General features: G+C 40.9%; 3 protein-coding genes across 5 annotated transcripts in view; all 3 read right to left on the minus strand.

The window, feature by feature from the left end:
- gps1 (G protein pathway suppressor 1) overlaps positions 1–1162 on the minus strand; it is a 12833-nt gene extending 11671 nt beyond the window's left edge. Inside the window, exon 1 of one of the 2 annotated variants that reach the window (XM_060893136.1) lies at positions 1008–1162. In XM_060893136.1, the coding sequence (XP_060749119.1) occupies positions 1008–1040 (33 nt within the window). In that variant the 5' untranslated portion in view covers positions 1041–1162. The remainder of the gene's footprint in view (positions 1–1007) is intronic. The other variant, XM_060893138.1, reaches the window with a different exon arrangement.
- Positions 1–24623, minus strand: part of prkar1aa (protein kinase, cAMP-dependent, regulatory, type I, alpha (tissue specific extinguisher 1) a) — a 135886-nt gene extending 111263 nt beyond the window's left edge. The window contains exons 1-11 of one of the 2 annotated variants that reach the window (XM_060893153.1): positions 24491–24623; positions 22496–22675; positions 22050–22217; positions 21736–21827; positions 20421–20482; positions 20290–20336; positions 20014–20172; positions 19815–19875; positions 19600–19721; positions 19384–19465; positions 19023–19209 (exon numbers count right to left, since the gene is read on the minus strand). In XM_060893153.1, the coding sequence (XP_060749136.1) occupies positions 19037–19209; positions 19384–19465; positions 19600–19721; positions 19815–19875; positions 20014–20172; positions 20290–20336; positions 20421–20482; positions 21736–21827; positions 22050–22217; positions 22496–22669 (1140 nt within the window). In that variant the 5' untranslated portion in view covers positions 22670–22675; positions 24491–24623 and the 3' untranslated portion in view covers positions 19023–19036. Of the gene's footprint in view, positions 1–16149; positions 19210–19383; positions 19466–19599; positions 19722–19814; positions 19876–20013; positions 20173–20289; positions 20337–20420; positions 20483–21735; positions 21828–22049; positions 22218–22495; positions 22676–24490 lie in introns of those variants that run through there. The other variant, XM_060893152.1, reaches the window with a different exon arrangement.
- On the minus strand, positions 2595–13328 carry rac3a (Rac family small GTPase 3a). Its single transcript, XM_060893172.1, has 6 exons — positions 13169–13328; positions 7850–7921; positions 7146–7263; positions 6271–6333; positions 5890–6049; positions 2595–5124 (listed from the first exon to the last, which is right to left on the minus strand). The coding sequence occupies exons 1-6, from the start codon at positions 13201–13203 to the stop codon at positions 4994–4996; spliced, it is 579 nt and encodes a 192-aa protein (XP_060749155.1). The 5' UTR covers positions 13204–13328; the 3' UTR covers positions 2595–4993.
- Positions 24624–26707: the final 2084 nt, after the last annotated feature.

The following is a 26707-nucleotide window of genomic DNA, read 5'->3' on the forward strand; positions in this document are numbered from 1 at the left end:
CAGTGGCAGCCTGGTGGACGTCATTTTATACAACTAAGGGTTAAGGGCCTTGTTCAGGGGCCCAGCAGTGGCAGCCTGGTGGAACAACCTTAACAAGGTTAAGGGCCTTGTTCAGGGGCCCAGCAGTGGCAGCCTGGTGGACGTCATTTTATACAACTAAGGGTTAAGGGCCTTGTTCAGGGGCCCAGCAGTGGCAGCCAGGTGGAACAACCTTAACAAGGTTAAAGGCCTTGTTCAGGGGCCCAGCAGCAGCAGTGGCAGCCTGGTGGACGTCATTTTATACAACAGAGAGTTAAGGGCCTTGTTCAGGGGCCCAGCAGTGGCAGCCTGGTGGACGTCATTTTATACAACTAAGGGTCAAGGGCCTTGTTTAGAAGCCCAGCAGTGGCAGCCTGGTGGACGTGGGAGACGTGGGATTCGAACCCACAAACTTCTGATTGTTAGCCCAACACATTAACCTAACTCTCTAGCTCATTTCAGTTCCATATAACTCAATACAAGTTGCACTACAAAAGGACAGATTAATTTTCCGTACAACGCGTTAAAAACAGCTCAACAAGGACGATAAGTAAGTAAGAGTTCCCAGATTCACCAGCAGTCATGTCAGTTAGCACAGCGGCTAAGTCACTAGCAGTGCACACGAATGAGCTGCTAAACTAGCTTCGCTAACACGGCTGCAACCTTCACAACAAGTCACTTTTCACATTTAAAGCCTAAAGCGTTGTGTGTTCGCGAAATCCGAAGCTATAAACGTTATAATGCAGAGTTACAGAGCCACAGAGCTCGAGCCGCGGCCCGCTATGAGCAGGATTAGCATTTAGCATGTAGCATTTAGCATGACGACCAAAGCTAATGCTAGCAGCACTAAAGCCCAGGGACGGTTTGTTGTTGCTGAGAGTTCAGATGATATCATCACGCAAAGACGTGTTTAAACTCGTCCACATTCACCACACGGCACATTTGTATGTAAGGACGTGTTTAAAAGCGTTTATCCGAAAGAGTTTTACCTGAAAGTTAAAGACCTGCACGGGCAGAGGCATCTCCTCCTGTTTCTCTGCACTAACCAGCAGCGAGCGCACACGAACACATCCGGGGCACGAGCGTGCGTGGGACCCGACGCCCTGCGTGATGACGCCCGGGCAGCGCGCGCAGACATTTTTTTAAGGCGTGTGCGGCAAAATATTTGTTTTCGTTTTTGTTTTTGTTTTTGTTTGTTTGTTTGTTTGTTTTCACGATTAACAACGTTCTGTACTGACAGTTTCCAAAATAAAAGCGGGGTATGAAAATAAAATACTTTTTTTTCCTTGAAAAAAAATTAATTAATTAATAAATAAAGTAATAGACAGACAGACTGACCAATGTAAGTGACTGATTGGTTGATTGGAGGTTTGACTAATTGGTTCAAGACTGACTGATTGTCTGACCAAGTGACTGGTTGACTGACTGACTGATTGGTTGTCTGACCAAGTGACTGGTTGACTGACTGACTGATTGATTGTCTGACCAAGTGACTGGTTGACTGACTGACTGACTGATTGGTTGTCTGACCAAGTGACTGGTTGACTGATTGGTTGTCTGACCAAGTGACTGGTTGACTGACTGACTGGTTGACTGACTGACTGACTGATTGTCTGACCAAGTGACTGGTTGACTGACTGACTGATTGGTTGTCTGACCAAGTGACTGGTTGACTGATTGATTGTCTGACCAAGTGACTGGTTGACTGACTGATTGACCGATTGGTTGTCTGACCAAGTGACTGGTTGACTGACTGACTGGTTGACTGACTGATTGTCTGACCAAGTGACTGGTTGACTGACTGATTGTCTGTCCAAGTGACTGGTTGACTGACTGACTGACCGATTGGTTGTCTGACTGAATGACTGACCGATTGGTTGTCTGACCAAGTGACTGGTTGACTGACTGACTGACCGATTGGTTGTCTGACCAATTGACTGGTTGACTGACTGACTGATTGGTTGTCTGACCAAGTGACTGGTTGACTGATTGATTGTCTGACCAAGTGACTGGTTGACTGAATGACTGACCGATTGGTTGTCTGACCAAGTGACTGGTTGACTGACTGACTGACCGATTGGTTGTCTGACCAAGTGACTGGTTGACTGACTGACTGATTGGTTGTCTGACCAAGTGACTGGTTGACTGATTGATTGTCTGACCAAGTGACTGGTTGACTGACTGACTGACCAATTGGTTGTCTGACCAAGTGACTGGTTGACTGACTGACTGACTGTCTGACCAAGCGACTGGTTGACTGACTTACTGACTGATTGGTTGTCTGACCAAGTGACTGGTTGTCTGACTGACTGATTGTCTGACCAAGTTACTGGTTGACTGACTGACCGATTGGTTGTCTAACCAAGCGACTGATTGACTGACTGACTGACTGAATTTCATTACATTAAAAAAACCCATTTGAAAGACTAAATCTTATTAAGGGGTGAACAGATGTTTGTCTTATTGCTCTAAATATAATGTAGAGACAATTATTTAGTAAATTACATTTAATTATCTATTAAAATCTAAAAATCAAAAAAGGAACATAGAGAAGAAAAAACAAACACACATTCAAATACATTCAAGGACTCAATTTTATTAATGCATACATTTTAAATTCATATCATACACAGAAGAGGATCATTTTAGTAACAATTCAAAAGGAGATCTGATTGTTATTTTGTCTACAGAAGTCAACTGTAAGGTTAAGGTAGATATCCACCATCATGTTGTAACACAGAAACACACATGGTATTTTTTATGTCTAACAATTTTGCTCACAACCTTTCTCTCTTATTCACTCACACACACACACACACACACACACACACACACACACACACACACACACACACACACAAATTGTTCTTTCAGTAAAATCAAAAGGCAAAAGAGTAGAAACAAAGTTAGACACATATCTGGTCTAAAGTTGAAAATTTGGCATGCTAGCCACACAAAAACAATCCACAATGGCACATTTCAGCTAGTATACTGCAAAATATGGAGCAAAGTTCAAAGGACGGAAAAAAGTTCCAGTTAAAAAAAAGAGAGAGAGAGACATTAAATACTGTAATGTAAATAACTTCCAGAAAAGAAAATCTTGGCTAAAAGTAAAACGTACACAGATTCCACCTCACGCAAAATCGGACAAGTTGTTTAGAATCCGGTGTTTGCTTTAGTTTTGCACTGGAGCTACAATGCTAATGTAGCTAACTAGCAAAGGTCTGTATTTATTTTAAAAAGTTTGAAATGTTTTTTGTTTTTTTTCCAAATAAATGTACCAACAAATCTGAGGTAAAAGTTGACATTCTTGACCTTTTTGACTTATTTTTCAGTCACGACTTAACGCTGCCCACATAAAAAACTTAACAACTTGCTAGCTAGTCATTATCCATTTTTCTCTGTTGCTAGCAACACTATAGTCACAACTTTAATCACCTGAGCAGTGTCAAGTGTTTCAGGTTTAAATCACAAATTTAAAAAAAAAAAAAAAAAAAAAAAAAAAAAAAAAAAAAATTTGCTGAAGAAGAAAATCGATAGCTCTTTCAAAATGGCCGACTGTTTTTAGCTTTGTGACATCCTTTTGCTCGTTTTACAGCTTAGACTGCGTAATACGGTGTCAGAAACCACATCAGCAAATTTATTTCACGTACAAAACAATTCAAAGACATTTCAAGGCCAGTGTGTGATTTTCGAAAACTAAAAAAAAAATTAATTACTTTTTAGCAGATTAGCCTTTGTAGCTCCAGCGCAAAATGAACGTAAACGCGTGGCTAAGGGGGAAAAAAACAAAACTGTGCACGTTTTATTTTTAGTTTAAGTTTTTCTGTAAATTTGATACCAGGCTGAGCTTCAGACACAGATTGACTTTAAATATACACATTTTAGTAGTCAGTCCCTCCTTTTTCTTGTGCTGTTAAAACGTGTGTCATCACGTACAGTAGTCGCACAAACACCGAAATTAAAAGAGCTGCATTCAGTAGCCGATAGTTTTTATTTATTTATTTTTCATTTACTTTATAGTCAAGAATGAGAGACGGCGTGAATTCGGTCCTCGAGTTATTCACAATATCTATTTACACAGACTTCAGACACATTCACAGATCAATAAGGAAAGGAAATCGAAGGAAAAAAATTTTACAAAAACAAATGATGCCCCCCCCGTTGCCCCAAAGTGTTAAAAGTGTTAGTGATGAGGAAAATCTCCACAGAGGGAATTCAGGAAACGTGTACAGGGGATAGTGTGTGATTCAAACATTTGCACAGGTAAAAGTAGGCGGAGCTTACTGAACCAAACCCTTTCAAAAAAAACTTAGCTAGCCAAGTATTTTTCATGATATATATTTTATCATCTAATCAAAGCCTGTAGAGTTTGAAAGTTAGTAAGCTAGCCAAGGTAAGGTCAATTTTATTTTCTTGTGATGTCACGTGATCATCGTGTATATATAGCTTAAGCTCCGCCCATTCAAATCAAACACCTGTGCCTGTATGAATTCTTTATTAACCCAATTGTCGTAATTTTTGTTGTTTCTGTGCGTCATACATATTTTTAAGCCAAATTTCCACGTTTGTACTTTTGTACTTAGCTGTGAAATTGTAGCTAAATTAAATTTGTCCAAATCGTGTGTGTTAAATATCGTGATACATATATATCACAAAACCAAATATCAGCGCATGCAAGGTGTGTGTATCGAGGACCTTCTCATTACCACAAATTAAGCATCAATTAAGGCAATCGAGTTCAGAAATAGGGACGAGAGGGATGAGAATTTGGCACGATAACCATCTTGTGCCTTTCGCTATTTAAATCCCGCTGCGCTGTATCTAAAACTCCAGTGTGTGATGTTTCACCTGTCACATTTTTTCTCCGTCTCTCCAAATCGGTCGGTAGGAACTCAGTATGATGACTGTGTGTTGAAGTAAAACACTCCGCACTCTGTGTGAATGTGTGTGTGGGTGGGTGGGTGTTTTTTTTTTAAAACACTGTACACTTCTTCCCTCTCTTCTTGACGGGCGGAGGGCAGAGGACGGCACGGATTGCCTCGTCGAACACCGTCTTCAGCCCTCTCTGAGTCAGAGCCGAACACTCCAGATACTTCACGGCTCCTGTGAACGCAGAATCCACCATTACAGTTCGCTTTTTATCACAAAACAGCTTTTTATCACAAATTTCAAAAGCACCGACACCAGAGACACCGTCCATAAACGTTAAATAAAAATCTGTGCACGTGTATCTTTGTTAAAATACCAACAATATCTTTGTTAAGTACCAAAATGAGCAGTTGCTACGGAAACGATATATTAGAAAGAGCGCATGAACCGACTGCTTCTTTCTTCCGATTGGTTGCATTTCTGTTTATTTTTTCCTTCGTATGAGTAGAATTTTGCTGGATATAAAAAAAAAAAATTGCTTTTTTGTAAAAAATAAAATAAAATAATACAGTAATTAACATAACACGTGCAATCGAGAGCCAAGCTAAGGATCATGATTTGGATCTAAGGATCATGATTTGTGCTTTAACTGAAGTCGAGGACCAAACATTAAACAACTTCATGCTGGAATTATGACATGTGGTGTGCTTGCTGTATTAACTAACTAGCTAACTAACTAGTGTAGCGTATACAGAATTTGGGAACTGAGACACACAGGATTAGGAACCCTAAATTTCATGGATGGGGAAAAAGGCCTATTTGTGCTTTCCTCCGTCACTCAAAGTGACTCTAGACGACTCGTGTCATGGTTTAGCTAGTGTACAGTTCTGTATATAGACACAATCAGGGAGCTGGAGTTCAGAGTGTCTACACTGTTGCCTCCACAGCCGATAGCCGTCATGAAACGGGTTATGAAAAGGAGAAGAGAAAAACTCGTACCGATCTCTCTGGCCATGGCGAGACCCTGAGGATAAGTGATGGGGGACAGCTTTTTGTCCCTCAGGCGCTCGATGGTGTCCTTATCGTCCCGCAGATCCAGTTTGGTTCCCACCAGAATGATGGGTGTGTTGGGACAGTGATGACGCACTTCAGGATACCACTACACACACACACACACACACAACTCGTTCTTAACGAAGACTATAATCCTTTACCCTCAGAACACGACAAAGCGTCTGAATATCAGATAATGAACAAAAACTATACACAAATTCTATAGTTAGGTATCGAAAGCGTGTTATTTCATTAAAACTTCTTTTATAAAGAGCGATTTGCACCATTCCACCCATGTTCGGCGATAGGAAGAAACGAAACACTAACCTTTGCTCTGACATTTTCGAACGAAGCCGGGCTCACCAGCGAGAAGCAGATCAAAAAGACGTCCTTTAAAAACACAAGACGAAAGAATCGATCAAATCGGTTCCGTTAATCACACACTTTCTTTTCGGGTGTGAAACATTCAACACACTCAAAGGGGAAGAGGTCGAGTTAAGATAAGATTTGTATACAAATTATGGACAAAAAAAATAAATAAATCTATCAGTCGTTGTTTACTCCAATTCACTCTTGTGCGGAGAACAGAATTAGGAGATTGTCTTCTCCGACGCCAAATAAGCGAGCCTTTAGGAGACAGCTGTCCTGGTGCTGCTTTCTGAACAACACGCTGTTTATCTCAGCAGCCCAAAGCAGCACATTCACGGTGTAAATATTCTCCCTACAGAGATGGCGTTTCTCCTGAATTAAACACAGACCTTTACCTTTAAAAAAAAACATCTTAAAAGAAAAAGAAAGCTGTATATTAATCTGTATGATCAACAGAGACGTCCATTATGTTTTTGTTTTGTACTAAAATTCTACCTCTACCTTCTTCTGTGATGTTGGTTGGTCCTATCGTTTCCTATATTACCCACAATGCAGTATGATTACCCCTGATAGTGGTGCAGTGAGATTTAGCCCTCGCTTCATCTCTACATAAAGACAGCATGGAGTCGAACAGCATTTCGTTGCATTCTGGGACTCTATACTGGATTGCAATCTAATTGCGGGTAAAACTTTATAATAAGGTTTAAAACGATTTATTTCAGGTTTCAAATCACAACCCGAGCTACGACATGGTAGCAAAGAGCAAACTCGGAGCTTAAGACTGTGTTAAACCCAGAGCAGAAGCAGAGAGATGAGGACGGATGGAGTTTTACCGTCTGAGGGTAGGAAAGCGGTCGGAGACGGTCGTAGTCCTCCTGTCCTGCCGTGTCCCATAAGCCCAAGTTCACAGGTTTCCCATCGACCATCACATTGGCAGAGTAATTATCAAACCTGTTAGGGAACAAGTAAAAAGATCACTCATACACACACGTTTAATATATTTATATATATAATAATATATATATATATATATATATATATATATATATATATATATATATACATATACGTATATATACATATACGTATACGTATATATACATATACGTATATATATATATATATATATATATATATATATATATATATATATATATATATATATATATATATATATATATATATATATATACATATATACACACACACACACGAGCAAGACATACACACACACAGACATTCACAAGCGCACATGCACAGGCACGCACATACACACATACATACATACATACATACATATATATATATATATACACACACACACACACACACACACACATATGCACACACTATACTCATGCGCACACACACACACATATATATATTTATACACACACTATACTCATATGCACACACACACATATATGCACACACTATGCTCATATGCGCACACACAAACACACACACACACATATATGCACACACTATACTCATATGCACACACACACACAGAGGAATGAGGAATATGTAAGCTCACACTGTAGGGATGTACTCTCCTGGAAAAGCATTGGTGGTGTAGCTGATGAGCAGGCATGTCTTACCCACGGCACTGAAACACACACACACACACACACAGAGAAAGGGTTTTAGAATTAGTGTGTGCAGTCTGAACCCAAGCACCGTGGTGTCATCGTACAATGCAGATACTCCACAGTCCACATGATTCCATCGACAAACGATCATGAACTTGGAAGGAGTCTCCGGTGTCAGACAGCTTTTTTTTGTCCTTCCTCCTGAGTTTTGTTTGTGCTTTATTAACTTTAATAGATGTAACTTGATAAGTGACGACTAACTAACTTTTTAATGGACGCTCACGACAAGGAACATAACTGTAAAGGGACTTGAGCGAATAACTTGAGCGAATACAAAGCCGCAGTCGTATAAGAGGAATAAAGTATTAAGTAATATATTTCCCCAAAGCAGCATGTCAGGAAGTGTTTTCTGCCTGGTGAATTAGACCCAGTGATGCACACAAAGAGCAGACAGCCATTACACCAGCAGCTAAAGCTCCTGTAACCATGGCGACCAGCAGAAAGCTTGAGACGGAAGCAAGCGGTCTATTAGAGGTGAACGACTCGGTGACTGCACCGAGGTGAGGTAAAAAAAAAAATAACTATATACCTGAGGGTGCGGTTAGATATTTATATATATTTATTCTTTCTGGTGATTGTTGTGTGTGTTGTTTTTTTTTTAATAAACTGCGTTAAAAATTGTTCATCAGATTAACGAGGTAGCGCAACGTTCATTACGTGACAGTGTTCAGTCTCTGAGATGATAATTAACCCTAATTAAGTCTGTGTTTCTGCTTGGTTTTTCTGTCCACAGGCTCTTCACACACACACACACACACACACACACACACTTCTCCATTCAGTCCTTTTACTTCAGTCCTGAATGGAAAATCCAGACAGTGAGATCTGTGTGTGAAGAAAGCAACTCACTCTCTCTCACTCTCTCTCTTTCTCTCTCCCACACACACACACACACACACACACACACACACACACACACAAAGTGCAGTCACAGCTTCTCACTCTATGTGAAATAAAGCCTTTTTCCCCTGCATCTTTACACTCCGAGTTGGCAGTTTATTGAGACCTGCCTCCGTAAAAAGCTGGCCACCGGACCACAACTTAACCTTTCTACAGTTTCTATCCCTTTTTTCCCCCTCCATCATCACTGTTTCCCCTAATTTAGTATCTACTGCCTTTTATTAGCTTCCTTTTGCTTGTCACATGATCTGGTAATGATTTCTTTTTTTAAGGCTGCTAGAATATCAGAAATAAATCCTAACCATATTCTATGTAAGGAGAGAGAGAGAGAGAGAGAGAGAGAGAGAGAGAGAGAGAGAGAGAGAGAGAGAGACAGAGAAGTAAAGAGAGAAAGACAGAGAGAGAGAGAGAGAGAGAGAGAGAGAGAGAAGTAAAGAGAGAGAGAAAGACAGAGAGAGAGAGAGAGAGAGAGAGAGAGAGAGAGAGAGAGAGAGAGAGATAGATAGAGAGAGACAGAGAAGTAAAGAGAGAGAGAAAGACAGAGAGAGAGAGAGAGAGAGAGAGAAGTAAAGAGAGAGAGAAAGACAGAGAGAGAGAGAGAGAGAGAGAGACAGACAGAGAAGTAAAGAGAGAGAGAGAGAGAGAGAGAGAGAGAGAGAGAAGTAAAGAGAGAGAGAGAGAAATACAGAGAGAGAGAGAGAGAGAGAGAGAGAAGTAAAGAGAGAGAGAAATAAAGAGAGAGAGAGAGACAGACAGAGAAGTAAAGAGAGAGAGAGAAATAATGAGAGAGAGTGAGAGAGAGAGAGAGCGAGACAGACAAAGAAGTAAAGAGAGAGAGAGAGAGAGAGAGATAAAGAGAGATAAAGAGAGAGAGCGACAGAGACAGATACAGAGATAAATAAATAGACAGAGAGAAAGAGACAGAGAGAGAGAAATAAAGAGAGAGAGAAAGATAAATAGAGAGAGATAAATAAATAAAGAGAGACAGAGAACAACAAATATAACTAAAAAAGATAAAAACTACGATCTGACCATCAGGATTCTCCCAGCAATAAGGCAAACTTTTACTTTAATTTTACAGTCACTTTTATTTTTTAGTTAAGATTCTAGTAAAAAAATACGTTCCCTATTTTGAAGTTTATTTTATGTCTATTGGAAACATACTAGCTATAATTCAAGAAATTATAGAAAGATCCAGAAAAGCCTGGCCTGTTTTTTTTTTTGTTTTACACTTTTCTGGCAACAAGCTTCAGAATCTTTAAGGCTGCAATTTCAATGTTTTCAAAACATTTCTGAAAAGAAAAGAACGAAAACGCGAAACGGGCTGCAATTTACTGTACGGGTCTTAAAATCCTTACGGTTATCACAGTAAAGGTAATAACCATAAGAAAAGACAGTAAAACGTAGCGTAAATCTTTTATCCGCTCGTCTTCGTTAAGGATCTCATCGTGTTATCCTGCTCAGGGATGCGGTGATGTCCGACGTCGTTTGTTAAATGAACCGGGAACAAAATTCAGGTAGATATTTCTGATATAAAGCAGAATCACGACCCTTACAAAAACCTCTCTGGGAAATTTTGAAACGATTCAGTTAATCAACTAGATTTGTAAAGTTTGTCGCGACAAACTTTGTTGTTGGCTTTGACGATGCAAGTATTCGCAAAGGCTGGTGTTTTTGGAGGTGAGTGGACATAAGGGTTAGTGTTACTTTTGGAAGTAGGCAGAAAGCTAAGGTCCCAAAACATTTGGAGGTAAGTAGAGACGAGCATGTGACGTCATCAGAATACCCGTGAGGAAGTTCCCCTCATTGTTGTGAGTGTTTTGATACGTCACATGTCCATGTTGTAAAAAGTTTTTTGATTTTGCATATTTTGGGGGCGGGGCTGCGGGACAACCGGAAGGCCAGTCGGTACACCAATTTAAAGAGTTTGGTGTAGATAGTTCGAAAGCTTGCCAAGTTATAAACCTCCAAAGTTTATAATGGGAGTCTATGGGAAAAAAGGCCATTTTGAGACCCGGTACCGGAAGTACCGGTACTCGGATCGCTTAGAAAAGTAATAGCAACAAACTTCAGACCAGCGTCTACAACATATCTGAATTTGGTGCATGTGGCTCGAAAGCCCTAGGAGGAGTTACTCTTGATAATTTTTGTCTAAGCCTAAATAGGAAAACAGAATGTTGGCTTCTACAAAGCGACATAATTATTCAGTTCTTTTTTTTTTCCAGCTTGTTTTTTTTTTTTTTGTGCATCTCATCTTGAACTGTTTTGAAGCGTAAATCTCCATCCAGTTCCAAAAAAAATCCAAATAATAAATTCACAACGTTATTAATCAACCCGTCACGTTCCTAACTACCGTTTAATCCGGCCGACGGTTTTATCTAAAGCTCAAGGTCAAGAGGTCAAACCGAACGGCGAGGGAGAGGAAAAAACAGGACATGAAAAGTGTGGTGTTATTTTTTTTTTCTTCTTTTATTTTTGTTTAATTTTAAGCAGCTGGGTTTGAATAAACGAGATGATCATTTTTACACACACTAAAACTTTCGACTAGAACGTATCAGGATCAGAAAGGAGCTCATCGTTTACAGCTCGTTTAGCGCCGGAGTTTAGTTCGACTTTAATCGTGTGCTTCGGTCTTTATTTTCTGCTCTAAATATTTTCTAAGCTTGTAAAGGAAGCATGTTTGTTTTAAGATAAAGAAGGATGAAGGACAGGGACAGTAAATGAAGAAGAAGAGGAAGAGCGATGAAGAGCGATAAGAGACCGCACGAGAGGAATGTTAGAGCGATGATGAAATGAAGCGGCGCGGCCCGTCGGGTTGCCAGAACCTCGTACATACCCTCTAGTCAAAAGGTACGAGGGACGAAGCCGAGATTTTAACGTAATACCCGACGTTAGCGCTTTTCTTTCCAGAAAACGTGTCATTAAGGACAAACACGGACAAATCGTGTCGATATTGATCATCGGTTTAGTTTCGAAAAGTTACATACAGCACCGTTAAAAAGTGAAGTCAGGATAGAAATAGAAAATGTAACAGTTTTTTATCCCCGACATCATAATAATAATAAAACGATAAATTAGTGATTGACAAAATGACAATAATAGATTATTACAAGTGACTGAGCTTGTATTTTAGTAATATATTACTAGTGATGATTCTAATGCATATATAAGAGGGACACACACACATCCCCAAACACACACACATCCACCCCCACACACACATATGCACACACATTCCCCCCACACACATATACACACACATCTCCACACACAAACACACCGCCACACACACACACATCCCCCCACACACATATACACACACGTCTACACCCACACACATCCCCCCACACATATACCCCCCCCCACATATACACACACACATCCCCCCCACAAACACACCCCCACACACAAACACACATCCCCACACACACATATACACACACATCCCCACACACATGTCCCCCCACACACATATACACACACACATCCCCACACAAATCCCAACACACATCATCCCACACATCCCCCCACACACACATCCCCACACACACACACCCATACCCCCCCACAAATCCCAACACACACATACACATACCCCCCACATACATCCCCACACACATACACCCCCCCACACTTATGCATTATTATAGGATACCCTGCTTGTTTTTACTTTGTTTTACAGTGTGTACAGGGTTACGTTGCGTTTGTTCCCGTGTACATATTTAGCTTAAACACAACAGACTCAGATCCTATAAACGTGCTATAAACGAATAAAGGTGTGTAAAAGTATGACATCATTGAATAAGAGGGGCTTCACGCTCTCCGCCACACTGCGCATGCGTGAAGCTGTTACGCATGCGCAGTGTGAACCGGGAGCAAGAAAAAAAAACCCGCTAGCGTCAGGATTCCTTCGAAATATAAACAGCGCGATGGCACAACGTGGAACATTAGGGCAATCATTTGGTGTAATTAATGTTCGGACGAATAATGCTGAAAATAATCGTAGGGAGTATAAATAAGAGCCCCCCCCCCTGCATCTGCACGCGCGCCCCCGCCTCTACACACGGGCGCGCGCGCTCCCGCCCTGAGCACTGGCGTGGAGGTTTAAATAAAGATGATGAATTTGCTCGAGAGCTCGTTATTCGTTTTTGTTTCTGCACAATAAAAACCTCCCGATTCATTGTGCGTGTCTTGCACGAGTTTGTTCGATCACGTCCCCGTGCACAGCGACCCAAAGCCCCCCCCCATCACCTTCATCACCTTCATCATCCCGCTACAAATAGAATCAAACTCATCGTCCTCACCCATCACCGACCACGACGCACTTGATGGCTTGCATTTAGAAAGCGAAGACGGTTCAAATGCACACGAGTGCGATGTTACAGCAGGGACGTGAGACGGTGGAGACACGTCGAGAGCAGCCTGTGTAGTGTAACGTGAACGGTTGCCAGATTGGACCCGAATCCTCCGCTGTGATGATTCGATTAGCGAACGAATCGGTTCCTTGAGAACGATTCTTTAAACTTTCTTTAATCTGACAGGTTTGGTACTTAGTGCTTTTAAAGTAGAAGGGTTCTTAAACTGCACTCATGTAAGAAATGCTTTTGTTTGTTTTAATTTAATATATAATATAATAATTAATGTAATTATTTATTATTATTCCCCCCACAAATTAATATAAGAAATATTTAATGCCTGATTTTGTAAGCTAAGCAAAGCACGTCAGAAAAAACTATAATAATGCTGATATAATACTGTGTTCATTCCAGTATTTCTGCACACACAATATTGATTGGACATACAGTATTTACACTGGTCTGCGCTGTTTTTGTGTATTGCCTTTTGTGTAAAGTCTTGTATTTTATGTCTGCACTGTCTTTTGTCCTGTACTTGTCTGTCTTCTTTGTCTTGTCCTGCACTGATAGTACCAGGTCGCACACATGCACTTTATGTATCTAGGACTAACTTACCAAGTCCTTAGCTCTGTGTTGTTTTACAGTATGTAGCACAATGATCCTGGAGAAACGCCTCATTTCGCTGTGTACTGCAACAGCTATATATGGTTGTAATGATAATAAAAGCACATAAAAACTGTCATTTAAGACATGGTTTGAAAGGTCTGTCTGTTCTGCCGAGAGAACCGGAGGTACAATGAAAGGAAACAGATATTTTTATGCTGTCGTTTTCCCTGTGGCTAATGACCATTTGTGTACAACATGCCAGTGTTGGCTGTAGTTTGCTTCATACTAGTTTCTTTGGCACATTAACAAAAGAAAAGCTACTATACTGGCTATATTGTGCCTTACATACATCTGCACTATTTTATTTATGTGTATCTATATATACCCTACTGTACATTCTGCCTAATATTTCACATTCATGTGTATATATACAGTATATAACATATATACTGATTTATATTACATGCTGCATGTACAGTATGTTTACATATATAGCTATATATATTACATTCTGTACATGTTTACATATATACCTATTTACATATATATCTATAGATATATATTACATGTTGTACATATGCTACATACAGTATGTACTTATTTACATATCTATCTATCTATCTATCTATCTATCTATCTATCTATCTATATTACATGCTGTACATACGTTTACATATATACCTATATACATATATACCTATGTATATTACATGAGGTTCATACTACTCATGAGGTATATTGCTACTATGCAATGTACTATGCAATGACAATAAAGTCTATCTATCTATCTATCTATCTATCTATCTATCTATCTATCTATCTATCTATCTATCTATCTTCATTCATCAGCGATCCACACGATGTGAACCAATGTAGAAAATAAACGACATTTAATTTTATCTTTTCAGTAATATTTAGCTACAAACAAATGAAAGATGTAATTTTGTAACCCTTCCTTTTTGTTTTTTAAACATTCATTAAAACAGCACAGAAATGGCACTTTTCTTTCATTATATTCTCTAAAGAGAAAACGATTCCATCTCAGGCTTTTGTATTCATCTCAGGCTCGCACATGTTCAATCTGGCAACCCAGAGTGTGGGCTGAACTGCAGTCCCCAGCAGTTTTAAAGCGCCCACAACATCACTGCATCCCAAAAACCACAAACAACCAGTTACACAGAAATCAGTCTATTCTTATTGTTATTGTCATTTGATTTTGTAACTTCACTGAATTATTGTTTTATACATAAAACCAGATTTGGATTTCTCCTTCTAGAAAACTGCAGCTTCACAAACCTCATAGAGAGATGAGTTAATGCTCCATCCATGAGTTTTAAAGGGTGTTTTTTGTGAACTAAAACAAACTGATATGTTCTGAACAAATCGGAACGAATCCATAAGTTCATAATCGAGCAGTTTATTGCATTGATTTTGTGTGGAATTGTGCGTTTTGTATTAAAACGAGACAAAGGAGGGTGTTCTAACCAACAAACAATCAAAAAACATAAGTCCTCCAAACCAAACGTGATAAAACTACACAACTGTATTGTTAATGGAAAGCATTTGTTTGATAAGCAACATAACAGGCAAAGATTATAGTATTGATCAATTAGCGACAAAATAAATATTTGGTAACGTATATGCAACTTTATCGTTTCTTCCATTTCTATCCATGACTTCAGAGACATTTGCAAGTAGATTTTCTTGATTCTATGCAAACTGTTTAATACGGCGTAAAACGACGCGTCCAACGACTGATCGCTGGACTAATTCGCGTTGGTCTGACGTTATTTCTCCGCTTGCAGCTTTAGTTCCAGTTGACTTTTCGACATGCAATCTTACGTCCCGTCATATAAGACCTTTCATTGTAAACGTGTACAAAAGGTATAACAAAAGTACACTAAAGCTTGGAAGAAAGGAAGTAGATGGTGAACAAGTACAGTTAGCTTGCTTTGCTAATTCACGCTGTTATTTAAATGAAATAAAATAATTCACCAATCAAAAAGGAACCACGATGTTTTGTGTTTAATTAGCTAGATTTAGATGTTAAATATAGCTATGGTTTAATAATATTAAAAACAAAAACAAACAAAACCCACCTACGATGCTAGAAAAGCCACGCCCACAAGACAGGAACACAAGCAACGTGAACGACTTTTAATTTTAAGTCAGTGGGCGTGGTGTTTGCTTCTGCCAATCCTGGTGAAAGGGGCGTGGCCTCCCACTAATGACATGAAATTTTCCTAGCACAGAATTAAACTAAAAATAAGTAGAGTAAAATTCAATCTTCCGTGAATAAAAAAAAAAAAGATAAAACAGAGACGTGTTTAAGAATTTTTTATTGCTTGGCCTGCCATTGGGATGATCGATACCAAAAAAAGGGTTACAATATCACAATATAAGGGAGGGAAAAAACAATAAAACAGAAATTCTGTATACATCACAGAAACACAGAAGAGAAAATGGTCCTCAGCAAAGCTAAAGAGCAGCACAGATGGACGCGTCAGCCATTATATCAGCTTTTATCCGTACTAGAGCTCTGAAAAGACGACGTGGGAATGATACAGTGGAGAAGGGGGCGGGGGAGGCGTGAGGAAAGGGACCGAAATGGCCGCTTTCTGAGGTGAAAGTTTCTTCGTATTCAGAAATAAAACAGCGCGTCATAGCAGCACCGCTACGCAAACGAGCTGCTACGGAGTTAGCGTCGAACTTGAAATAATAACCGCATCACGAACACGCCAGGATCAAATACTGCAGAAATCAAACGTCAGGGAATCGAATCACACCTGGTTCTTTCACGAGCTTCTGCTTCAGTTCTACAAATGTAGGAAAAAGTGGATGTTCAGTCAGTGTTCTACTTTATGAAAGAAAACACACGGTGTGACGCTAAAGTTCACGCTAAAACATCAACAACAAAAAAAATAACACGACTTGAGTTAATACACAGTGCCGGCATTACACCGGTCACCTCACACCGATCGCTGCACCGTTCAGCACGGATTACATCTTCGTTTCGTCGTGTTGTTGGAAGTTCTAATAGCTGATTCGTCAGTTTTTACCTCACTACAGTTACTCTTCTTTCTGTGAACGGAAACATAAACACAACCTAGTTTGTCTCTTGGAGCATGTGTGTGATTTATACGCACCGACGTGAACGTTTAGAATCGTTGGTGCTCATGTAGCTTTTACTGTTTTATATTTTGTATAAAATTTTGAAACGGTGCTGGAGTTACGCTGTATATCGACCAGTCGCGGGTGTGGAACCGGTTTTAGTTACGATAAATTACCTGTGGTTGTCATCACTTTTTCCCGCGATCGGTATTTTCTAACAAACATTCCTGAAAGTCTTTAGTGTAATATAAGCCAAATTACAGATTTCAACCCAAGTGACTCTGATCACGATGGAGAATTTTAAGATATCGTATCACAAATGCAAGAAAAAAACCTCCCGTGTTGTAAAACTGCGCCAAGTGGTGAAGGGATTATTGTGACGAGCTTTATTCCTATGCTTAATTTATAGATTTGAACCACCATCAGTATGCTGTGGACGTGTCCCACACAACACCTCAGTTACTAAACAGACACAACACACACACACAACACACACACACCCCTCTCCGTAACTGGTCTACGATGTCTACATCCCAAGCCACTCACCCAATTCACTAACGAAGCCTTATAAACACTTCTCGTCATTAGTCTACTACCCACATGTCCTAATATACGTGCTATTCACGATACAGGCAACACAAACATCATGAACACCTCACCACTAGTCTGATGTGGGCGGGTCCCAAAAACCGGAGACGAAGCAGGGCATTGTGGGATATTGCGTATGTGCTGGATATAGAAAAATAGTGCACTATGTAGTGAACATGGTGCGGTTCTGGATTAAAGGACGGCTATGAAGGGAGAGCAGAGCAGAGAGAATAAAGAAATTAAAACAAAACAGAAGGAACAGGAGCAATAATATTGCGGAGGAAAAAGCGACACAGATTTATGTATAGAGAGAATCTTAATATTCCAATATATACCAAAGTGTGCAAAAAATACATTTATGGTGATTTACTATCATTTACTTCTGCTATGTGTGTGCATCGAAGGACGATAAGGAGCAAAGCGGATCGCTACAGCACAGACACACACACACACACACGCACACACACAGTTCAAATGACTCGACTTCAGTACCCTCATGTATATAAAGAGAACCAATAAATCTGTCTCTCTCACACACACACACACACACCTGCCTTTGGAGCCACTACAGTCCAAAATGAATTGTAAACACTGTTATAGGGCGCAAACTTGAGAGCTCTCAGTTTACAGCCTTGTCTTGGGATTAGTCAGACTCTGACCACTTCAGAATAATCACACAATTTAAATAGAGAGAGAGAGAGAGAGGGGGAGAGAGAGAGAGAGAGAGAGAGGGAGAGAGAGAGAGAGAGAGAGAGAAAAAGAGAGATGAGAAATCTCTGACTCCTTTATAAAATGACAAAACTTCTAAATTTTTGAAAAAAAAAAAAAATACCCAGAAAACTAAAGACAGTAAATGGACTCGTTTTAATTCCAACTAAACAAACAAACAAACAAACAAAAAAAAACAACTAATTTCTGATCAAATTTAATTATAAATTACGTGTGATCCGGAGCCCATCCCTGGAATACTGGGTTCAAGGCAGGAAAACACCCAGGACTGAGTAACAGTAAATGAAATATAATAAAATAAATCTACTTTAGCTAGGAACCAGTTAACAGGCTCGTCTGCGATGAAGAATATTTTTCTTCCTTTCAGCTTTTTATTTGAGAAAGAGAACAAACGCTGAAACGGTTGGAACGGCAGAACGAAGGAAAAAAAAGAAAAAGGAAATAGACAAAAAATAAACGAATGGATGTACCGAGCGGTTTCGCCTCAGGACTCGTCACGTCCCGAAGGCTGCAAAAATAAATAGTCACGTTTACACAAATAAAATAACTGTTATAAAGAGTGCGGTTTCTGGTCGACTTCCTGTTTCGGCTGCTTCGTTTTACATCTCCGTGTTCGAAAACATGAGGCTGGATCTACACACACGCACACGCACACACACACGCACACAGCGAGCACGAACCAAATACGAAATACAAAAATAATGCGTAGCTGGACCCTGCGATAAACAGAGGAGAGAGAGAGAGAGAGAGAGAGAGAGAGAGAGAGAGAAAAGAGAGAGAGATTCAAACAGAGAGAGAGACAAAGCTGTTGTACTGCTGGATGTTCCTCTTAAGGATGTCGGAGCAGGGTCCGAGCACACGCTCAAAACGAGGACGGTCAAGTTTCACACACTTCAGGGGACTGCGTGCGACCACAGTGGCAGCTCGAGGACGGTTCATCAGCAGTGCGATCTCACCTTAACACACACACACACACACACACACACACACGAACAACTTTTAATAAAGCTCAAATAGCATTAAAATTGTATATAAAGGCACGGGTAGGAAAACACAACTAACAATAAATAAAACGTAAATAAAACATTTAATAATCAATGGCTGGTGTTCAGGTGAACGAAAAACCCCACCGAAATAATCCGAAGATCCGAGTCGACCCACTTCTACAAACTCTTCGTTCTCGGAGCGTCTCTGAAGCACGGCTGCCGATCCCTGTAAACACCAGAGCACCTCAGTGTGTGTGTGTGTGTGTGTGTGTTAGTTATAACACCATCTTCAGCACCTTTATACTTCAGTTTATCCATTTCTAAAAGCTACACTACAGAAACCCAAAGCGTCGTGTTCACCTCCAGGATGATGAAAAACTCGTCTCCCGGTTGGCCTTGGACGACGATCTTCTGTCCGTCCTCGAACTGCACCGTCTCCAGGGCGTCGGCCACCGTTAACCTCTCCCACTTATCCAGGGATTCTGAACACGGAGAAGAACGCTCACGTTAGCGAACGTGCCTTGACGTCAAACGTCGACAAGACGGAAGGGAACGAGCAAAATGATGACGCTTACCCAAAATGGACACCTTGCTCAGGAATTCCTCATACATCTTCCTCTTCCTCAGAGTGCTTCCCTGCAAAACATGTGCAGTGCTCACGCTTAAGATGAAAGCGTTCTCTAATGTTCTCTGTCATCTAAATCGTCGCCTTGACTTCTCTGCTTCTATCTCAGATAAGTGCGTGTGTGTGTGTGTGTGTGTGTGTGTGTGTACCATCAGTATTCTCCTGTAGCTGTCTCTGTCGATGCCCCACAGTTTGACGTTGGTTTTGGCTCGGACCGTCGCTGCCCTCGGAGTCCCGTAAATCAGCGCCAACTCGCCGAAACTGCCGCCTTCTCCGATACTCGTCACCCACGTGTTGTTCACGTACACCTGCACGACGACACGTGACAAAAATCAATTATATACTTGAACGATACATTTCCCAACTGTGCGCGCACACACACACACACACACACACAAAAACCTAAAAACAAACGTCTTACTTACATCCATTTCACCCTGATCAATAACGTAGAAGTTATCGCCCTCGTCGCCTAAAACGAAGAACAAAAATCTGTCAACGTTTCTTATTTCGGTTTACTGAATATATATTTTTTAATTTTATGTACACACCACACCTTGCTGAATGACGGTCTCTCCGGCGATGTAGTTCACAGAAAACATGGCATCAAATATATCGCTACAGAGAGAGAGAGAGAGAGAGAGAGAGAGAGAGAGAGAGAGAGAGAGAGAGAGAGAGAGAAGAAAAAAAAAAACAACAACATTGTTTAACATTTCAAATATTTCTCAGGAGTCTCGTTTATCAGCTCTCGAAAACCAGCTATAATCAGGCCATCCTTAAAAATAGTCTTGTTTGCCGTAACCCGACCGACTTGCCGGTTGTATATTTGCATTAAGACCGACCATTTTTTTTTCTACTCTTCAAACAACTAATACAAATTCTATTGTTCGAAAATCTATTGGACGAATCGATTGGACAAACCGACACAAGTTTCGAAAACAAAAATACGAAATTGATTTTAACGGCTTTCTCTCGGAGCGCGTCCGGGTTGTTTTTTTTTTTTTGTCACACAGCAACTGCAGCTTTGGACACACACGCATAACAGCAAATAATACTTCTGCACAATGTTCGACCGAAGGCACGGGTTGAAGACCCAATCAGTGACATCACGATATGCTAATTTGTTTAAATTCATACCCACGTAATCACCATCACCAAAATTGTACTTTTTTTTTTTTTACATTAAAACTTGAAAAAAAAATAAATAAATTTATAGACCTACCTACCGACCCTTTTTTTTTTTTTTTTTTTACCTGTCACTGCAAACCAAAATATTTTTAAGGATGGCCTCAGAGAGGATTCAGAGCATTATAACTAATTTGTGTTACTGGAACACCACTTTATAAAACTCTTTAGAGCTTTTCAGGTTTAAAGTCCATCTTTTTCAATAGAATATGAATTTTATATTCACTAGAAAACAACATTATAGTTAAGACGCTGTGTATATTCACTCTGCTTTGCTGACATATCTGCGAACACAAGAGGGCGCTGTTCAGTTTCCTGATGTAGTTCCTACACTAAATAACATTCGTGCAACCGACCATTAACACCACAACGCTGTTTTACTGCGGTCTACATATCAAGATATAGTGAGAGATCGTGTGGTTAAAGTCGTGTTATTAACAAGCCACTGGGAAAAATATATATATATGTATATGGATGTATAAAATACAGAAATGAACCTAAACGTTTGTACGGACCTCACCGAGCGTTGTCTCAAATTTAATCTGCATTATTATCGTTTAATTAGCCGTCAATCAAATTCGGGCTGCTGCTGCTGAGAGGTGAGCGATGATAAACATCTCGGTCGGTATTAAAAAGCTCTTAATGTAAGTTTAAAAAGAAAAGATACAATAAAAAAATAACCCCACCTTCTTTCGTTGTCATCAAGGTGAGAGAACAGCACGTTCTTCTCGATTGCTTTCGCAAGAGCAGCCATCGTTTTGTAGTCTTTCGGAATAACCTTTGAACGACATGAGCTTAGAGTTAATGGTTTTTTCCCCCCGTTGTAGCTACTTTAATTTTACAGCATACCAGTTTTTTGTTTGCGAGGTTTGCTATTATCTCTGTGGCGTCAGCTAGCTCATTAATATCATATAAAATCGTCTCTATTACCATCTATAACATACATTTGGTTGCTGGTGTGAACATAAACTAGAGTTAGTGTGTTTAGAGGTTTCGGTACTTTTCTGACGTATGACGCGGCGTCCTCCTCGGTGTAAACCTCGGCGCTGATGGCACCGCGGCGGCGCCGACCTTTCACCACCGGGTTCATGGGAGGAGAAATCTCATCCTCTCGGGAATCGGAGCGAGAACCGGACTTTTGCTGGCTGAGCATCTGTTTGGCCTCCTCCTGACACGGCAACACAAACAATCCCAATTAAAAAGGAGTTAACGAGCTAATGTGTTAATTATGTAACTAAAAATCAGTGTGTTTAAATGGAGCTTCCAGGTTGCTTGTCATAAGAAAGAAGAGGCGTGATGTGTGCACTAGTGCAAACTACAGACGCAAACTTTACACAGCGTAAAAAAAATCCAAACGATGGACGAGGACACCGTGGCCATCTTATCGTTGTTCGCTGAAATTATACGAGACACGGTTGTTATTTTGGAATGAATGAAGTCACGCACCTTCTCAAGCCTCTCGAAGTAGTCCCGGAGGAAGGCCATGGGTCGCTCGGGCCTGGACGTGCACAGCTGCACGATGCAGTCCTTCAGCAGCTGCTGGATGTTGTGCTTCTGCACGTACAGCTCACACTCCCGCAGGCTCCTCTCCTCCTCGCTGCTCGAGCTGCCAGACGCCATGATGACCTGGAGACACAGAGGAGGAAAACACAAGTTATCGTTCCGCTCTTATATTTCTGAGTCTTTTAGTTGTGGTTGATGAAACAACTGGCTCTGTCAAAGGAAAAAGTCATTAGCAGGCTTTAGTTATGTCAGAAACACACGTTTAAAATGAAAGCCACTCTTCTGACAAGCACTTTGTTTATATTTCACTTTTTAGGTGTTTGTTTGATACCGATGCCTGACCTTGTTCGTCCTACTCTCCAAAATCTTAGCGGACGACTGGAGACGACATGTGGAACGGGACATTCAACATGCACTTATGAGGTGTGATGATTGGGGTGCACATACTTTTGGTCATATAGAGTATATTGACTGCTGTTATTTTTAAAGTTCATTTTTATAATACATTCTTAAGCTAAGTTTTTAGGAAAGGGGCGGCTGTACAGAACAACGTGTTTTCACCCTGTCTGTGTGGGTTTCTTCAGGGCCCTCTGGTTTCCTTAAGGTTCTCTTGTTTCTTCTGAGTTCTCTTTGGTTGCTCAAAGTTCTCTGGTTTCCTTTGGGTTCCTCAGGGATCTCTGGCTTCCTTTGGGTTCCTCATGGTTCTCTTGTTTCCTCAAGGTTCTCTGTTTTTTTGGGGGTTCCCCAGGGTTCTCTAGGTTTCCTCTGGGTTATTCTGGCTTCCTCAGGGTTCTAGTTTCCTTTGGGTTCCTCAGGGTTCTCTGGTTTATTCTGGGTTCCTCAGAGTTCTCTGGTTTCCTCAGGGTTCTTTGGTTTCCTCAGGGTTCTAGTTTACTTTGGGTTCCTCAGGGTTCTCTGGTTTCCTCTGGGTTACTCTGGTTTCCTCAGGGTTCTCTGGTTTATTCTGGGTTCCTCAGAGTTCTCTGGTTTCCTCGGGGTTCTCTGGGTTCCTCAGGGTTCTTTGGTTTCCTCAGGGTTCTAGTTTCCTTTGGGTTCCTCAGGGTTCTCTGGTTTCCTCGGTTTGCTCTGACCACACTGCCAGTTTGTGTGCAGGTGTGAATGAGTGTGTATGCATGAAGCCCCGTGATGGGTGTTCCTGTGAATTACTTCCGGATTCACTTTCACCCTTTTATATGCTACATATTACTACATTATAATTATTTTCCCTCCCTTTGGTATATCAGCAGCCTATTTCAGGTGACCCTGAACACACACTTTCTTTACATGGGACACATTAAAGTGTAAACATTATACATGCTAACTGTGCTACAGGACACTTAGCCTCGGCTAGCTGTGACAGATATTGCGCGTTTTTTAGCCTGAGCTAGTTCTAGCTAGTTTTTTTTTCCATTCCCACATAAACCCACTGTATGTAACATAATACGAATACACGGCACAGTCGTGGCGCTAAACACACGCAAAGCAAACTGCGCATTAATCCATCACATTCGTATCAGCTTCAATCAGTCAGGTGATAAGAAGCGTAACGCAGCTAGCCAGCCAGCCAGCTATTTTTTTTCCCCCTACCCGCTTTCGATAAGCCCCGCCTCCCTCAACTGGGATTGGCTGTCCCTTTTCCCGCTCTCTCGTTAGGATTTGCTACAAGTTCCTTCTAACGAAAAGTCACCCTATCGACCAATGACAGCGAGGGGGCGGGCTAACACGATCCAATAGCCGCACAGAGAACAGGGTTTGTCGTAATAGCGGTGGGGAAAGATCACATACCAGAGAAGCATTAAGAGAAACGCCATCTTGTAAACGCTACCGTTATCAAAACAAACGGAAACCACCGCATTCTGACTTTCTGTTTTCCTCTAAAACGTTACACAGCGAGTCGGAAATTTTAACACAAGGCTGCCATTTAATCGAACATCATACCTGAGTTGTCAGAAAATATTTCCTCGGTGTTGTTGTTGTTTTGTTTGGTTTTTACTTTAATAAACAGTGACGCTCCCGTTCTCTGTTCTCCCTCGGATGGGTGCCTCAAACCGGAAGTACGTCATCACCGGGCACAAACACGCAGTGACGTCAGAATGCAAACTGAAGTGACGTCAATTTGTAAAAAAAAAAAAAAAGTAAAATGTAAACTTACTTATATTTATTTATATATGTGATGTATGAAAAGCATTAAACTTATAGCCAAGTCAATTAGCAATTAGTACACATCATACATCCCATAATATTGTGCTCATCATTATCATCATCTAGTGCTTGTTAATATTACGAACAGCAGCTACGTTAATTCCTCTCTACCGCTTCTCTCTTTCTACCCGTCCCGATGCATCCAGAAATTGTATCAGCTCCGATCGTCTTCCGAGCCATGAAGACTTTGGACCTCCACTGAGACGAGGTCGACTCAGTGAATCCTGAGGCATCTAGAGATCTACCAGCTTCAGTTAGACTCTGTTATACTAAAGAGGAGATGCCAACTCCATGTGGTCTTTGAGGACAACCGTCTCCTCATCAATACAACATTTATCAGACTGTATATTTATAATCAAACCCTCCAGTGTCACCCATATGAGGATGAGGTTCCCCTTTGAGTCTGGTTCCTCTCAAGGTTTCTTCACCTGGTTCCTCTCAAGGTTTCTTCACCTGGTTCCTCTCAAGGTTTCTTCACCTGGTTCCTCTCAAGGTTTCTTCACCTGGTTCCTCTCAAGGTTCCTTCACCTGGTTCTTCTCAAGGTTCTTTCACCTGGTTCCTCTCAAGGATTCTTCACCTGGTTCCTCTCAAGGTTTCTTCACCTGGTTCCTCTCAAGGTTCCTTCACCTGGTTCCTCTCAAGATTATTTCACCATTCAAGGGAGGTTTTCCTCCCCACAGTCACCTGAGTCTTGCACTTTATGTGGCTAAGACTAACTTACTAAGTCCTTAGCTCTGTCTTTATTTTATGTAGTCACAGATAAGGAAAAAAGATAAGGAAAGAAGTTCTAGTTGAATTGTTTCCTGAATAAGTAGGTCTTCAACCGCCGCTTGAAAATATCCAGTGACTCAGCTGTCCGGACCTCTAGGGGAAGTTCATTCCACCACCTTGGTGCCAGAACAGAGAAGAGTCTTGTAGTATACTTGCCTCTTACCCTGAGAGATGGTGGAACCAGTCGAGCAGTGCTGTAGATCGGAGGGTGTGAGGTGCAGTGTGAGGAGTGATGAGGGCTTTGAGGTAAGATGGAGCTGGTCCATTTTTGGCTTTGTAGGCCAGCATCAGTGTTTTGAATCTGATGTGTTCAGCTACCGGAAGCCAGTGGAGGGATCGCAGCAGCGGGGTGGTGTGTGAGAACTTTGGCAGGTTGAAAACAAGCCGTGCAGCTGCATTTTGGATCATTTGCAGAGGACGGATTGTGTTCATAGGTAGACCTGCCAGCAGTGCGTTGCAGTAATCCAGTCTAGAAATGACAAGAGACTGAACAAGTACCTGAGCAGCCTGTGTGGACAGAAATGGTCGAATCCTTCTAATGTTGTAGAGAAGAAACCGACATGAGCGAGTCACGTTAGCAACATGAGAGGAAAAGGACAGTTGATTGTCCACGGTTACCCCAAGGTTGCGAGCTGTGGCTGAAGGGGAGATCAGATCGTTGTCAGGGATATAGCAAGATCATGACCTGGGGATGAATCACCTGATGATCAGCAGTTCATGAATGTCATGAATGTAAAGTCAAAGTCAAGTCAAGTCTTTTTTTAATATTTTTTTAATATTTGTCAAGCAAGTCTCAAGTCTCTAATTTGTGACTTAAGTCTGACTCGAGTCAAGTCATATGACTCAAGTCCTCCATCTCTGCCACTTTGACACACATTAAGAAACACTACAGAGTGTGGTCCTGCCATCACAAGTTCCTTTATGAAGCTTCTCTTCTGGACATCAGACACTACCTCACAGCACATACTCACTTACCTGAAGATGATTTATGAGTAATTAGTAAACAATACTAGTTAATTAATCAGAATAAACAATTGCCCTGAGCAAGCGAGTTAGCGGTTGGAAATGGGCGTGTCTTTGTGTCCATATACAGTATGGAGAATTTTCATTGGTACAGTCTGTGCTATATTCTGTACAGTGCGCTATTTTATCACTGCTCTTTATTTTGTCTGTCAGTGCAC

Source organism: Tachysurus vachellii, chromosome 18 (assembly GCF_030014155.1).
Source record: "Tachysurus vachellii isolate PV-2020 chromosome 18, HZAU_Pvac_v1, whole genome shotgun sequence".
NCBI classification, from domain to species: domain Eukaryota; kingdom Metazoa; phylum Chordata; class Actinopteri; order Siluriformes; family Bagridae; genus Tachysurus; species Tachysurus vachellii.

Coding starts and splice junctions, on each gene's coding strand:
- rac3a (XM_060893172.1), bottom strand. CDS start 13,203: ATGCAAGCCATCAAGTGCGTCGTGGTCGGTGATGG. Junction 7,264..7,849: donor GGAGAGTACATCCCTACAGT/GTGAGCTTACAT, acceptor GTTCCCTAACAG/GTTTGATAATTACTCTGCCA. Junction 6,334..7,145: donor CGCTTTCCTACCCTCAGACG/GTAAAACTCCAT, acceptor GTGTTTTTAAAG/GACGTCTTTTTGATCTGCTT.